At 45.5% G+C, this 15294-nt stretch overlaps 1 protein-coding gene across 1 annotated transcript; it reads right to left on the bottom strand.

Moving 5' to 3' along the window:
- Positions 1-11320: 11320 nt before the first annotated feature.
- On the bottom strand, positions 11321-12101 carry LOC140497390 (histone H2A type 2-B-like). Its single transcript, XM_072598299.1, has one exon. It carries the CDS (start codon positions 11883-11885, stop codon positions 11505-11507), a length of 381 nt encoding a protein of 126 aa, XP_072454400.1. The 5' UTR covers positions 11886-12101; the 3' UTR covers positions 11321-11504.
- Between the last annotated feature and the right edge of the window lie 3193 nt (positions 12102-15294).

Here is a 15294-nt window from a genome sequence, read left to right as displayed (position 1 = left end):
ACTTGACTTCTGAGTGTCCTCTCCACACCCACCTCACCTCCAGATCTGCCCAGCCAGTGCGTGGGGTGTGAGATTCAAATGCTGCTTCCCAGCCTCACGGCTTTCGTCTGGGGCAGGGCTGCTATTCAGTGTGAGATTAAGTTCAGGTGCTCAGGTGGGGGCAGGGCCACCTCTTGGGCTCATTTCCCTCAGGGGGTTTATGCAGAGACCTTCAACAATGGATCTGAGCTCCTGCCTGCTTTGGGAGCCCTTGTCTGCTGCTGCCTCTGCTCCTGTCTCCCGAGGGGGCCTGAGTTATGGAGACACCGCACTCCCCTCTCGGCATGCTGAAAAGACCCTCTCACTGACCTTTGGTGCCTGTGGGTGGAGGGACCTGTGCTGCTGCTGGAGATTCTGTCCCTGAAGCCTGCTCGGATCTGCTCCTCTCAGTGCCACGCGGCCGAGGCAGGGCTGGGCTCTGCTCTGGGTTGGTGTGCAACGAACCTTTTGGGTCAGTTTTTCAGGTCTCTCTTGAACAGAAATCTCCTCTGCTCTGTTGTTCTGTGGCTTCTGCTGCTCCAGAATTCGTTGGGAGTCTTTCTTTACAGGTATTTTATGGGCTGTGGGTTTGGAGCTAGCATATGTGTATCTTTCTACTCCACCATCTTGGCTCCTTCCCCCAAAAATATTTTTAAAAGAAATTCACTGACCCCATGTGAAGACAAGCAAAGTAGGATGTTTTGCAATTTTTGTTTTAGTAAAATGAAGTGCCTCTGATTGAATCTTGCCTTTATCAACCAAAAGTCTTTACTGGGAGTAAAGTAAAGAAACAAGAACTTTCTTTAACTAGAAACGGTATATGTATTTTTATTGCTAATGTGTTTAAAGATCTTTTTCACTTATTAATAAGCCTGCTCATGAAAAGGAGTTTGATTAGGGAAGATTTGTAGGAAGGGCCACACCTTTTGTTAATGAGGCACTGGTTCTCAAGGGTTGGGATGCCCTCTGGCTCTAAAAAAAGGCATAAATACTCGGAGGATGAGATTTTACTTTGGGGTTTAGTTTTTGGAAGAAGCTTTGTGTGCCAGACTAGACTCTGGGAGGCTGCTGAGGAGCCCCAGGCTTTGAAAACCCAGATGCTGGTGCTTCCCTCTCTGGCAACTCTGGTCAGATAGCTGGACCTGTCTGTTGATTTGTGATATATGTATTGCTTATGTCAGACAGTTTGGAAGTGCTGTCTGTTGATTTTCTGAACTACGTGAATGATATATATACTTCATTAAAGGAAATTGTTAACCCCTTAAAAGTTGCCTTTCCTTTTAGAAAAGCAGATCACAGAACCTGTGATAGCAGATATACCCTGTGTATATCGGGGTGCTTACTGATACTAGTTAAGTCTCCAGGGTCTCTTCCAGCTCTAACATTCTATATTTGAACAATTAAGAAGAACCTCACTGTAGAAAAGGATTCCCAGAAAAATTCTGGAATGAAATGCTGTGTTCTAGGAGACTAAGACAAAAATTTGTGAGATAGTACCATAGTCTTCCATATCTCAACCATCTCTGAGGCTGGAGGAATCTCCTCACAAAAGAAGTGAAAAGTACTGCATCCCAGTATGTATTGTGGGAATGAAATGAGAAAGACATTGAGGATGCCTTGGAAGTCACAATGGCTCTTTCTTGGAGTGAAAAACACTCTTTAGGAGCAAAGATTCCCCATTCCAAAGCCTGTGTTAGGGCAAGCTTTCCTCCCATACAATAAAATCCCATACAATACAATACAATAAAAATGGAACTATGAAAGCTAATTTTTTTCACTTAATAGTATTTTTAAATACATGTAAAGATTATTTTCAATATTCATTTTTATAAGATTTTGAGTTCCAAATTTTTCTCCCTCTCTCCTGCTCCCCAAGACAGCAAGAAATCTGATATGTTATACATGTATAATCATGTTAAACATATTTTCACATTATTCACATTGTGAAAGAAGAATCAGAACAAAAGGGAAAAATCATAAGAAAAAAACATAACCAAAGTGAAAATAGTATGCTTCAACTTGCATTCAGACTCCCTAGTTCTTTCTCTAAATGTGGATAGACTCCATTAAGAGTCTTTTGGAATTATCTTGAATCATGGTATTGCTAAGAAGAGCTAAGTCTGTCACAGTTGATCATGGCACAATGTTGCTGTTACTGGGTACAATGTTCTCCTGGTTCTGCTCACTTCACTCAGCATCAGTTCATATAAGTCTTTCCAGGTTTTTCTGAAATCCACCTGCTCATCATTTCTTATAGCACAATAGTATTTCATTACATTCATATACCACAGCTTGTTCAGTCATTCCCCGATTGATGGACATCCCCACAATTTCTAATTCTTTGCCACCACAAAAAGTGCTGCTATAAATATTTTTGTACATGAGGTCCTTTCCCTGTTTTATGATCTCTTTGGGATACAGACCTAGTAGCAGTACTGCTGAATCAAAAAGTATGCAGTTTTATAGCCCCTTGAGCATACGTGAACTTGAATCTTAAGTTATGGCTTATAGAACCCTGGGAAACTTCACTGAGGAGAAACAACTCTGCTTTGGAAGCTAGGAGTCGAAAACATTGTTAGCTAACAGAAGACTCATCAAAGTGAGACCCCTCGTTAAGGATAGAGAAAAAAGAGTTGTGTACCGGTGAGTCCTTCTTTGAAGGCCACAAAGAATTAAAAGAACCAGAGGAAGGCCTATGGTTGGCTGGAATCTCTATGGAGGGTTTACTGTATTTTTGGTTTTTTGTTCTTGAAGAGGACCAAGGACATCCTGAGGGTGATGTCTTGACTTGCGAGTGAACTGGACTCAGGTGAGGCAGAGTTGCACAATTGTCAGCCATGTTCTGTCTTCCAGCGTCAACAGAGTCCATCCAGCATCAAGACAACTTCAGAGGATTCATACCAGAGCATTGAAAGAGAGATGAAAAAGCACCTCCTTCCACTGCTCTGTGGGGGTGTAGCAGTCAGAAAATATGAAATACTGCTCTGAATTTCCAGATTTTTTTAATGTATTGATGAGTTTGGCTGATTTTTTCCTCTTTTTTTCTATAAAAATATTTTTTGTTATTTGGGGATGGCTCACTGAGAGTCAGGTAAAGGGGTAAGGTTCAGCAATAGAGGGAGAAATATAACTGATTTTAAAACAAAAGAAATCAATACAGTAAATTTTAAAGGGAGAGGCAAAAATTAAATTTGTTGAAGAATATAATCCTTTTGCTCTTAAGAAAGAACCTTGAAGGAATTCACTGTACACACATAAATACCTAAAATTAAATACCTGTGAAAATCAAAACTCTTTCCTGGCAGTTCATAGAAACCAAGGTCCCTCCCTCCCATTCCAGTTCATCCTTCATCACGTTGCCAGGCTTATCTTCATTGGCACAGAACATGATTTTGTTTTTGTGTCTCCCAGCATAGCATTTAATACACTGGATGTTTAACAAATTCATATTGAATGGATGACTGTCACTTCTGAAGTCACAATGACTCTCATGGCTTGCCTATAGAACAGAAACTCCTTACCTTGGTATTTAAAGCTCCTGGCAATCTCTCACTACCCTGCATTTCTAGCCTTAGCTCATACTAACCCCCTCCCCTTCCTCCATTTTGTCCCTCTGGAAGACTGTGCCTCTGTCATTTTGCTCATGAGGTCTCCTGTGGAACATGATTGTTCCCATCTCTGCCTTTTGAAACGCTACTGGTCCTTGAAGGTTCAACTCAATTACCATGTCCTTCACGAAACACTCCATCATCCTCTTCTTCAGCAACCATCCCCTACTCCCCACCCCACCCCAATAACATTGCATAGCATGTAGTTTTTATTTCTCATGCATATAATATTCCTCATGATATGGTTAGTCTGAGGATATTCTAGCTTTCTAGATTATGTTTCATTAGGATAGGGACCCTGACCCATTTAATCTTTGCATCTCCCCCAACTCCCAGCACAGTCCTTTTGCATAGAGTAAGTGCCTACTCTGTGTGGGTAGAAGCTGTTGTTGGATGGCTGATTTAATAAAATATACAGTTCTCCCAACGTCAACATTTCACATTTATCAAGAGCCAGGCACTGTGCTAAGCACCAGGAATACAGTAATAAAAGAAAAAAAAAGCTCCTTCTCATGAGAAGCTCGTAGTCTGAGACAGTATGATGCAAACTACTATGTGCAAACCAGATACAAACAAGATAAACTGGAGATGACCACAGAATGGAGGCCTTGGCATTAGGGGAGATTGAGAAAGGCTCCTGGTAGAAATTGGGATTGTAGCTAGAGCCTGAAGGCAGCTAGGAAGGCAGAGACAGAAGGGGGAGAATTCTAGGTGTGGGAGACAAAAGTAAAAATCCCCAGGATCTCTCTCTTTCCCTCTCTGCCAACACAGAATTTTTTCACCTTTTTTACCAGGGCCAATGTAGCATGACCTAAAGATGGGGATGGGAAAGACTCTTTAGGGCCCAGCATTCCAAAGGCAAAGAGGATTGGCTTCTCAGAGCCAAAGGGAAACCCCACGTCCTCCCTGCCCTGTTAGACTGTGAGCTCTTCAAGGATAGAGGGACTGTGGGCCATGTCATCTTGATGACCTTGGCGCTTAACACACCACACATATTAATAAATGTTTCTGGAGTAGACCCTCCTAATGGCAAATATCAGGAGATCCCAGGTCATTTAGTTCAATCCCTCAGAGACATCCCAGGGATTTTTACTCTTTCTGTGAATGACTGGACAAAGTTACATGGGAATTAAGTGGTAGAGCTGGAATTCAAATTTGGGTCCCATGACGTTAAGCACTAAGATGTCTAGAAAGTTGGTTCTGGAAGGGCTTGAATCATCTAGCAGTCCAGAAAGGGGTGCCAAAAAGGATCCGGAATCATAGCACCTTAGAACTGAGGCTCCAGCCTCCCTGCTCAGGCAGTCTGCTCTGCATTTGGATAGCTCTACTTGTTAGACTGATCCTGGCTTCTCTGATTCCTGACTCTGACACTCACCTAGACCCTCTCTGCACCCTCTGCCTCTGCCTCATGCCTCTACATCGAGGCAACTTGAAGCATCGGTAGAGAAATTCTTACCTGGGAGTTCCCTATACTGAGGAAATCACAAGCCCAGTTCCTATCCTCTCTCTTACTTGTTGGGAAGTTTTTCCAATATCAAGCCTAGATCTGCCTCTTTGCAACCTCCTAGCTCTGCCCTCTGAACAATGGCCAAACTGACAACACAGGCCACTGGTCAGATACTTGAAGCCTGTTCTTATGTCTCCTCTGACCCTTCACCAGGTAAAGTAAATTTGGTTCCTCTAGATGCCATGGACCTGAGGTCTTTCACTATCCTGGTGGTCTTCTTCTAGTGATTGTAGAAGTGGACACTTATTTAGATATGGTCCATTAAGAGCAGAGTATGAGAGAGAGGCTTTCAATGGAATCCGTAGTCTTTGACTGTCTGATCATATTGTTGACTCATGATGTACTTGTGGGTCAATTAAAACCCCTAGATCTGGTTTTTTTTGGAGGTTGGGGGAGAGAGCCAATCAGGGTTAAGTGGCTTACTTGCCCATGGTCACACAGCTAGTAAGTTTAATTTGAACTCGGGTCCTCCTGACTCCAGGCCCAGTGCTCTATCCAGTGTACCACCTAGCTGCCTCTAGATTCTTTTCAAATAAACTACTGCTTGTCATGATGTCATCCTGACCTTGTGAAAAATCTTTTGTCAACCTGTATAAAATTTTACATATGATGCTAATTTTTTCCTACTAAATTTCTTTAAATTAGGTTCAGATGGATATTTTAGTTTGTCAAGATTTTTTGGATTCTGTCATATGAAATGTTAACTATCCCCCTATCTTGGTGTTAACTGTGGTTAGTTAGATTGTACCCAGGCCTTTATCACGTAAACTGTTGTCAAACCAGGTCTACTCAGCCTTGTATTTGTATAAAGAGAAAGTTGTCCAATTCAGCTGAGACCTACATCATATAGAAACCTTATAAAGTTCCTTTCAACCAAGATTCTGTGACTTCACATTTATTCCTAACCCCATTCAATTTTTTATTGCTTCTGCCAGTTAATTTTCCTGTTAATTCTGTCACCCAAGGTATCAGCTACTCCCTCCTCTCCACCCAGTGCTGTGACATTTGCAAATCTGGTAAACCTTCCATCTATGTTTTCGTGCATGTTAAGTTACTGATAAAATGATCAGAGTAAAGCCAGAGACAGAAGCTGTGAATGCCTTCAGACGGCATCATGATTACATGAATTCATACTCTTTGGGGAGTTATTCGATATCATATAATCCACCTTTCTCCATCTCCATGGATGTCACAAGAAAACGTATCCAATATCTGTAGGAAATTAAGGCATGACATTTCCCTGATCTACCAGCCCATAAGATTTTCAAAAACAGAAATGAGGTTAGGTTGGTATAAGTCACTCTTCGTGGACCTAGGGTGGCTTGTAACAATCACAATTTGCTTTTTAAAGTATCAAAAAACAAGGGATTTTTAAAAAAAAATTCTTTTTAATATTGTGAACTTGACAAACTTCAACAAACATGTACAATTCATTAAACACACACATACACACACACACACACAAAACAAACACCAGAAAAATAAGATCACATGTGAAACTGTGAATCTCCACTATTGTACAGCTCAATCTTTTTTTAATATTTCAAACTTAACACAGTATTTCTAAGTGTCCTGCTTGTCTCTGTCCCCTTCTGAACCTTTTTCTGTGCATTTTTAATGATTCATTTACACTTTTCCTTCTTTTTTAGAGTCACAGTCACCCCCTGACATTATTCAACTCCAAATAAAAGTTACCTACACGCACAAAAAACAAATCCCCATGTTGGCAATGTTTGAGGATGCAGGTCTTAATTTGCACTTCTGTCTTCCAGGAGGTGAGAAGGCTTGCTCCTCAGAGTTCTGGAATCAAGGTGGGTCATGGCATTCACTACAGTTTTCAACTCTTTCATCGTTGTTGTCCTTGATGGTGATGCAGGCAGTGTAAAAACAGTTCTCCTGGTTCTGAGAAATTGTCTTTTCATCAGTTCAGACAAGTCCTCCCAAGTTTTTCCAAATCTGTCCCTCCTGTCACTTCTTATGGCACAATGAAAACTCTATTATATGAATACACCACAATCTGTTCTGCCATTCCCCAGTGATGGGCACTCACTTTGTTTCCAGTTTTGAGAACAAAAATTTGCAGCTTCAGATATTTGCTTTCTCTTTTTCATTGATCTTTTGGGCATAGACACCTAATAGTGATACCACTAGGTCAAAGGGTATATACACAGTTTGGTGACTTTTGAGATATGGTTCTAAATTTTTTTCTAGAACAAGCTGAACCACCTCACAATTTCACCAACAGTGCATTAAACAATCCTTTCTAGATTTCCCCCTCCACCCCAGGATTGATGTGAAATTAGTCTGTTTCTAGAATCGAATCCCAGGCTCCCCCTTAAGAAAATTAAATGAAGAAATGCAACTCTCTCATATTCACCAAGATTCCGACAGTGATTCTTCAGTTACCCTGTGATGTGACTGGTCAGGGCTTAGGTATTTGCAGCTAGGTGCTTTCTTACATTAAATGACCAAAAAAAAAAAAAAATCGTAGGGAGGAGAAGGTGCATGATAGGAGATGAATGAGTGCTCCTGCAGGAGTCAGAAGCTGGATTTGAATTCTCATTCTGGACTTCACTGATTATCAACCATGTGATGATGGGCAAATCGCATTCTCTCCATTCCTCAGTTTCTTCACACTTCTAAGAAAAGCACTTTTTAAATGTAAAGTGCTATATCAATGCGAACTAGGATTATTTTCTCATCTATTCCCTCCCTCTTTAAGAACCCCTGTATTTTAGGATAGGCGCCTGGGGAAATGAAGACACAAGTGCTCTAAAAGAGGTTACAACAAACCATTTGCTGTTGAAAAATCATTCTCTTCTCTAGAGGAACCAGAAGAATAGAAGTTAAATAGGTCTATTTTCTCTCTTCCTATGTTCACTTATTCAACAAACATTCTCTTACACCATCTGTCCCAAGTAAATGTGCCTGTTCCTTTTCTTGCCTCAACACAGCTAGAAGAGCCTAGCTGTTAACATTTTAAAATTTACTTATTTTGCATGAACATATCTGTGTATAGGTTGCCTCCTGTCCCATGCATCCTCCCACCACATATCCCCGGATCCTCAGCACTGTGAGGACACAGACTGTTTACTTTGGGTTTCTGCATCCTCAGTGCCTTGCACACAGTAGGCATTTAATGAATATTTGCTCAATTGAATTTTTTGCTGTTAGCCTTCTAGATACTATTCTCATATGCCATTTAAAAAAATATTTCTCCTTGTTTACTTTCCTTTATGTCCTAAAATGAGCTCGTTAGAGAGCTGTCTAAGCAGCTAACTGGTTTCTCTACAGTTGCCTTCCACTTCTCATGAAAATTTCAGGTTTTATACACTTTCATCCTCCCAGTAACATTCAACAAACACTTATTAAGAATCTGCCAAGGTGCTCTACTGGGAATGAGGAGTACAAAAGATGAAAAAAATCCACCTACAAGGAACTGACAGTCTAGTAAAGAGGTGGCATTCACACACAAAGAGAACACAGCTAGAACGAACAAAATTGGTCGAACACAGAGTTCAACGCATCGATCAACACATGTTTATGAAGTGTCTACTATGTGATCCAGAACAGTGCTAAGCATTGAAGATACAAAATGAGGAATGGTTCCTACCCTTTATGAACTTACAGTCTACTGGAGAACTACAATACGGTCAAAGATAAGTACATATGATGTATTGAAGATAAATGTTAAGTGATATGGGGAAGGGAAAAACTAACAGTGGAAGGAAATCTGGAAGGTCCTCTTGAAGGAGGTGACATGAGTTAAGGATTCCAAGATATGGCTCCAAGGAGAGACACCACCAGAACAAAGCAAAGACATGGAAACAGGGTAGGACAGCAAGTTGGGCTGTTGGTCTGGGAACTGTAGGAATTTCTACACCTGAATTGTGTCTCCATTAGCTAGGTGGGAGGAGCGAATGAGGGAGTAGGGGTAACATGGCTGTCACCCTTCTGGACTGGTCCATTTGGGAATATCCCTGACTGCTTTCAGCTAAGAGAATTCCTAAAATCCCATCATACATTTCTTCATCTGCATCTTTTGATAACCATCCCCTTTGGCCCCCCAACATCTCATGCCATTTCTCTGCTAAATTTCTACAGAATTGGAGTTGAAGGAATGCCAGAGGTCATCTAGTCCAAAGCTTGCATAGAATTCCAGGTCCTCCACAATCTGACATCTCATGTTATCTTGCCCGTGACACAATGGAGAGCCCAGTCAAATAGGACCATCCCTCCCCCTCCTCACCACTTCAGGTCTCCTTGCCTTTGCTAAAGTTGCCCCAAAACTTGTCACATCTTCCCTATATTTCACCTGAGTGCCTATTTCTCATTTAAAGCAGAGGTTACTCACCTCTGTGTCATTGACCCCTTCTCAGAATAAAACTCTTAAATGCATAAAATAGATAAATAGATTGCAAAGGAAACAAATTATATTTAAGCAGTTATTTTAAAAAAAGTCAACAAAAAAATCCCAAGTTCCTGGATGCCAAATTAAGAACCCCTCCTTGAAAACCTGATTACAATGCCGCCTCCTTCAGTAAGCCATCCCTGAGGACCTTTCCCCACCTCTAACCTCACACACAGTTTAGTGTTGTCTTAGGCCCCTTATTAAGTCTGTAAGGGTCACAAAAATAGGTATTTGCCTCTTTTTCAAAATTTGTATGGCTCTAGCCCCCAGGATTTGCCATATGCTCTGCATACAGAAGGTGCTTAATAAATATTTATTGGATTTCAACTAGAATGGCATCATTCCCCAGAATCTTTCTGAAGGACCCTTGATAAACTGTTCTTTTGTTTGTTTTTTTAAAGAGTGATTAACGGGCTTTAGTTCTGGAAGAGGGCTGGAATATGGGAAGGGCAGACTTTGGAGTCTAAAGAACAGGAGACATAATCATAGCTAGCCTTTCTATAGCACTTTCAGTTTTCCAAAGCGATTTACAAAAGTGGTCCTATTTTATCTTTACAAGGACCCAAAGAGGGGTCAGAGCTACTATTATCTCCATTTTACAAATGAGGAAACTGAGGCCAACAGAGATGAAGGGACTTGCCCAGGATCAAACAGCTGGCGAGTTTCTTTCTGAGGCCACATTTGAAGTCGGGTCTTCCTGACTCCAGGACCATGGCTCTACCCACTGTGCCACATCATTATCTTGACTTCTTGCCTAAATTTGCCGCGGACCACCACCACCCCGTCCAATCTTCTTAAGCTAGTTTGACACTCCTGGGGAAAATAATATTTTTTTTTATTTCTTCCCACCTCTGTGAAAACTGGACTGACTGTCCCAATACTAAGTCTCTTTTCCCTGGTCCTCAGTAAAATAAAGGGCATGGGTTAGACTAGAGCCTAGGTAGGGTTCACAGCAGGAAATGACAGAGAGCATATCGTCTCATTCTGCTGAGGAGGAATTTGCGGTCCAGGGAAGGAAGGTTTCAAAACGGAATCCTTAGCCAAGGCTCTTTGTCACGACTTCGCTTGCCTAAGGTCCCCTTCCAGCACTAGAATTCAAAGGTCGGAGGACTATGGGGGGAGGTACAGCCGCAAGCCTGGGGCCTAGACCAGCCGAGTCATCGGGGCTGTCCATGGTATTTCCCAGCCCTTCCAAAGCCCTCGGATGCCTGACCTCTTTTAATCTGCTTGGTACCCGGGGCCCGGACCTGTCTCACGCTGCGGCTTCTCCCCCCAGCCCTGGAAGGGAAACCTCAGTAACCGTGTAAGTGGCAGGGAGGGAGGGAGAAAGGACAGAAAAGAATGAGACTTGTTTCCCGAGCCCTGGCCCGACCTGCCTCAGCCCTCCACATCCGCCCTCTCCCCGAGCACAACCATCCACCCTGGTACCCCCAACGCCCAGGGAGCTGTTCACCCCTCCCCTCCAGGCCCTTCCCTGGTCTGACCCCCAGCTTCTAGAAAGGAAACACTGGGGAAAGGAGGGTAACGGTGACGCCACCGTGAAGTTGTTTATTTTAAGAACCAAAAGGACCGAGTCAGAGCACGCACCCCCATTGCCACCCCCCCGTACCAGTTAAGTAAATAAACAAATAAACACGGATTTCACCTACCAGCAGGAAATAAATATAGAGAGCTCCCAAAGAGCAGGATTTTTTTAAGGGGAAAATAAGTGTGGGGGAAGGGACCAGCTCTGCCCTCCTGTCATGTCCAGTCCAGTCCCTCCCGGGCCCTCCCGTGCACATCGTGGGTGAGCTCGTCCACAGGGCAAGGGGGCACCTACACCCCAGGGAGGAGAGGCACCCATCTGGGCACCGCACCCCCAGCGATGGGCCTCAAACCCCTGGGCACGGGGCCCAGGAGCTCCGAGGGCAGGACCCGGGCGGCGGGGCGCCCGCCCCAGCGGCGTGCGCCCCAGGCCGCCTCACTTCTTGGAGCTCTGGGTCTTCTTGGGCAGCAGCACGGCCTGGATGTTGGGCAGCACGCCGCCCTGCGCGATGGTCACGCCGCCCAGCAGCTTGTTGAGCTCCTCGTCGTTGCGGATGGCCAGCTGCAGGTGCCTGGGGATGATGCGCGTCTTCTTGTTGTCGCGGGCCGCGTTGCCCGCCAGCTCCAGGATCTCGGCCGACAGGTACTCCAGCACCGCCGCCAGGTACACGGGCGCGCCAGCCCCCACGCGCTCCGCGTAGTTGCCCTTGCGCAGGAGCCGGTGAACGCGGCCCACGGGGAACTGCAGCCCCGCGCGGGACGAGCGCGACTTGGCCTTGGCCCGGACTTTGCCTCCCGATTTCCCTCGGCCGGACATCGCGGGAGCAAAGAGAACCAGCGAGGAGACAGGGCGTGCGGTCAGCGGCGAGGCCCGGGCTCCGCGAGATGCTCCCGGGCGGGCTCGCAGCGCCGCCTACCTGGCTCCGCACCCTGAGTCGCAGAGGCCGCTCGGCGGGCCGCACAGAGCTGCACGCCCGCGGCGGCGGCGGCAGCAGCAGCCGGAACGAGCTCGCCCAGCCTGGGCTGGGCTGGCAAATATAAACAAAGACCCAGCCGCTGCTCACTTCCCATTGGCCGCCGCGGGGCCGGAGCTGCGCTCCGATTGGCGCGCCTTCCGATCCTCGATTTGCATAGGCCTGCGAGCACCCTCGTTCCTGCTACGAACAGCGGCGGCTGGCTTCGGCTCGCGCTCGGTAGGCTCCGGGCTGGTAACTGAGCGAATGGGCCGGCGGCTAAGCAGCTTGCCCGGCTGCTTAGAGTCCCCGCCCGCTCCGCTGGGGCCTCCCTGCCTGGCCCACCCCGCTTCCTCACCTCCAGAACCCGGGAAGATGCTGCCTCGGCCGGATTCCTCTCCCGACCCGAGCAAGGCTGCGCGCGGAGCGGCCAGAGCCCCCGCAGCTCGGCGTCGCAGCCCCGCGGGGCGCATCCTGGCTCCACATCCCGCTTCTGGTCCAGCCTCGGTCCCCCTCCACCTCCGCAGAGCTCCCGCCCCAGGCTATCGCGGGAGAAAGTTCGCGGCCCTGTTCAGATGGCCCCGTCCGCTCTCGTTCGCCTAGCCGCCGGTGTTGAAGGGGGTCTCCCGACCGTTCCCGTAAGATAAGCGTGAGAAAGGCCGGACTTGGCAACATCGCCCCCCTGGCCGGAGAGAGCGGGGAGAGGCGCCGGCCCCAGCCCACGGTCCCCGTTTGTCTCCTGGCGGGCCCTTTTCTGGGGATGCCCGAGCCACGGCCACCTGTGAGCGGGGGAGCTTTCCCAAAGAGCGCGTGGGATGGTCCCCAGAGATGGTCACTCTGCCCGGCTGAACGCCGGATGAGGCCCACTCTGGCTTTACGGCCAAGCATTTTAGTACCTACTATGTGCGGAACACCGCCAAGCGCTGGGGAAAGAAGCCTTGGAGTTCGCAATCTAATGCGGACAGCGTGCAAACCAGCCACTTGCAGGATAAATGGGAAACAATCCACAGTGAGAAAGCACTAGGATCAAGAGGGATTGGCTGGGGCTCCTAGGCAGCCGGAGGCAGAGATGGGGGGGCCTTTCGGGGACTGGCACGCACACCGTCTCCTGCCCTAACCACTCAGGACCGGCATTGATCCTGCGGTATTCCTATTTTATAGCTTAAAAGACAAAGCAAATGCCTCCTCCTTCCCTAATGGAACAGTGGGGTTCATTATGGTTGTGGTTGGAAGGACCATGACGTCAGGGAGTAGAGTGAAGTGAAGAAGGGCTGCGCAGTCACCATCCTCACTCCTCTGGAGCCAGCCGGGCTCACTGGCCAGATATGGATCAGGAAGAATGGAGGGGCCACTTATACCTGTTGGCTCCATAACGATAATGCACTTACCCGGTAAATCATGCATTCATTGAGCAAATACGAGTTACCTTCACTGCTCTGCACTTGGCGGGTGGGCTTAATAGATGTTTGTTGAAGGACGTTTGTTATAGGCACTGGGGATACCAAGTCAAGGAACTTACACAGCGGAAAGGGGGAGGCAGAGGGCAGGAAATGAATACAGGGTAATGACAAAAAAAAAAAAACCTCTTAAGAGTACAACCTGTATCTCCCCCAGCAATTGAAAGTGGGGAGGAGGAACAGGAACTGGAAGGATTCCACAGAGGACCTGCCCTGAGACTTGGGAGAATGGTATTTTGAGAGGATGCTGCAAAGTGGGAGACTTGGTGCAAATGCCCTGAGGAAGTCAATTTAATGGATGACAGCTTGTCAACCAGTTTGCCTGGGAAGCCCATTTTGGAGTCAGCTAGTGGAAAACCCTAAATGCCAGGCCGAGAAGTCTGTATTTCATCTTAGACACAAAAGGAAACTAGCAAAGGTTTCTGAACAGGGATTACCAGTCTTGAAGTACTGGCCGCAGTGAGGCAAGTGTGGAAGAATCCAGAATGGCTGAGGATTCAGACCTTGGCTACTGGAATGGAGGTGTCTTCAACAGAAACAGGAAAGTCTAGAGGGGCAGGCTTTTGAGCACAGCATAAAATGCCAGTGGGAACATTCAAGTGGTTTGGAAGTTTACATATTCAGATCTACATGGATCTATGTGGTCTCATTGGTCTGGGTGAGATGCAGAACATAATCTGGGGCCTTTTTCACTTTCTTTGAACTCTGAAAAAATACCAGCAGACTACTCTTGCTTCCAGTGTGTGACCAGACCATCTCTGTTTCTCATACATTTCCCTGGTGACATAAATTCAAAAACAGATGAGATCACCAAAAAAGTGTAGAGAAAAAGTGCTGGTCACTGGTACTGGGTAAAACCAATATTTAGGAGATAGAAAACAACCATGAACATTCATGAGAGTGGTCAGACAAGTAAAGTGTCATGGAAAACAAAGGGGAGTATCCAGAAGGGGGCTGTCAACAGTGTCAAAATTGCAGAAAAGTCAAGTAAGGTGATGACAAGAGTTTAGCAGACTGCCTGACACACAGAAAATCCTTAACAAAAGGCCACTGGATTAGCCATTTACTGTCACTAGGAATTTCAAAGAAACATGGTAAGTCTTGTAGGAATTGAACAGTGAAGAAAGCAAAATCAAGAGAAAAATACACATTCAATGACTACAAAAGTCTAAATAAAAGACAGCTGGATTCACATTAAACCCAGTTACCAAGGTTCAGTCCTGAGGACTTCATTCCTCTCCATAGGGGAAGAAGTACTATAGATACCCAATGTTAACATACAGGCAGGCAGGAAGATCAGAGTTCAGGGACTGGAGTCAGAACAGTTCAAATCTGGCCTCAGACACTTAGTTAGCTGTGTCATCTAACCCTGTTTGCTTCCGTTTTCTCATCTGTAAAATGAGAAGGAAACAGCAAACCACTCCAGTACCTTTGCCAAGAAAACCCCAAAAGAAATTACAAAGAGTCAGATACAACTGAACAACAAATGTTACAACATAAACTGGGTAATGGATGTGATCAACTTTGTCAACTGGTTGACTTTTTCTTAGTAAAGGAGAAGGCTTGTATTTTGAGGAGACTGTAGATCAAGTTGCCTGAGGTCAGGAGCTATGTCTAGCACAACTCTACGAATCTTAGTGTTGGATTAAATTTAAATTAGAACAAAATCTGGTGTTAATAAATTTATTTATATACTACCTTTAATTTTCTAATTTTCTCACATGCATATGTATTGTCCCCTTAAAAAATCTGTAAGTCAGCTCTTTCAGCAGAGAGATCTCTTTTGTTCTTGTATTCCCAGGGTATCTAGCACAGG

The sequence above is a fragment of the Notamacropus eugenii genome, chromosome 3 (genome assembly GCF_028372415.1).
Source record: "Notamacropus eugenii isolate mMacEug1 chromosome 3, mMacEug1.pri_v2, whole genome shotgun sequence".
NCBI lineage: Eukaryota > Metazoa > Chordata > Mammalia > Diprotodontia > Macropodidae > Notamacropus > Notamacropus eugenii.
This window is presented reverse-complemented; position numbering and strand designations above follow the sequence as displayed.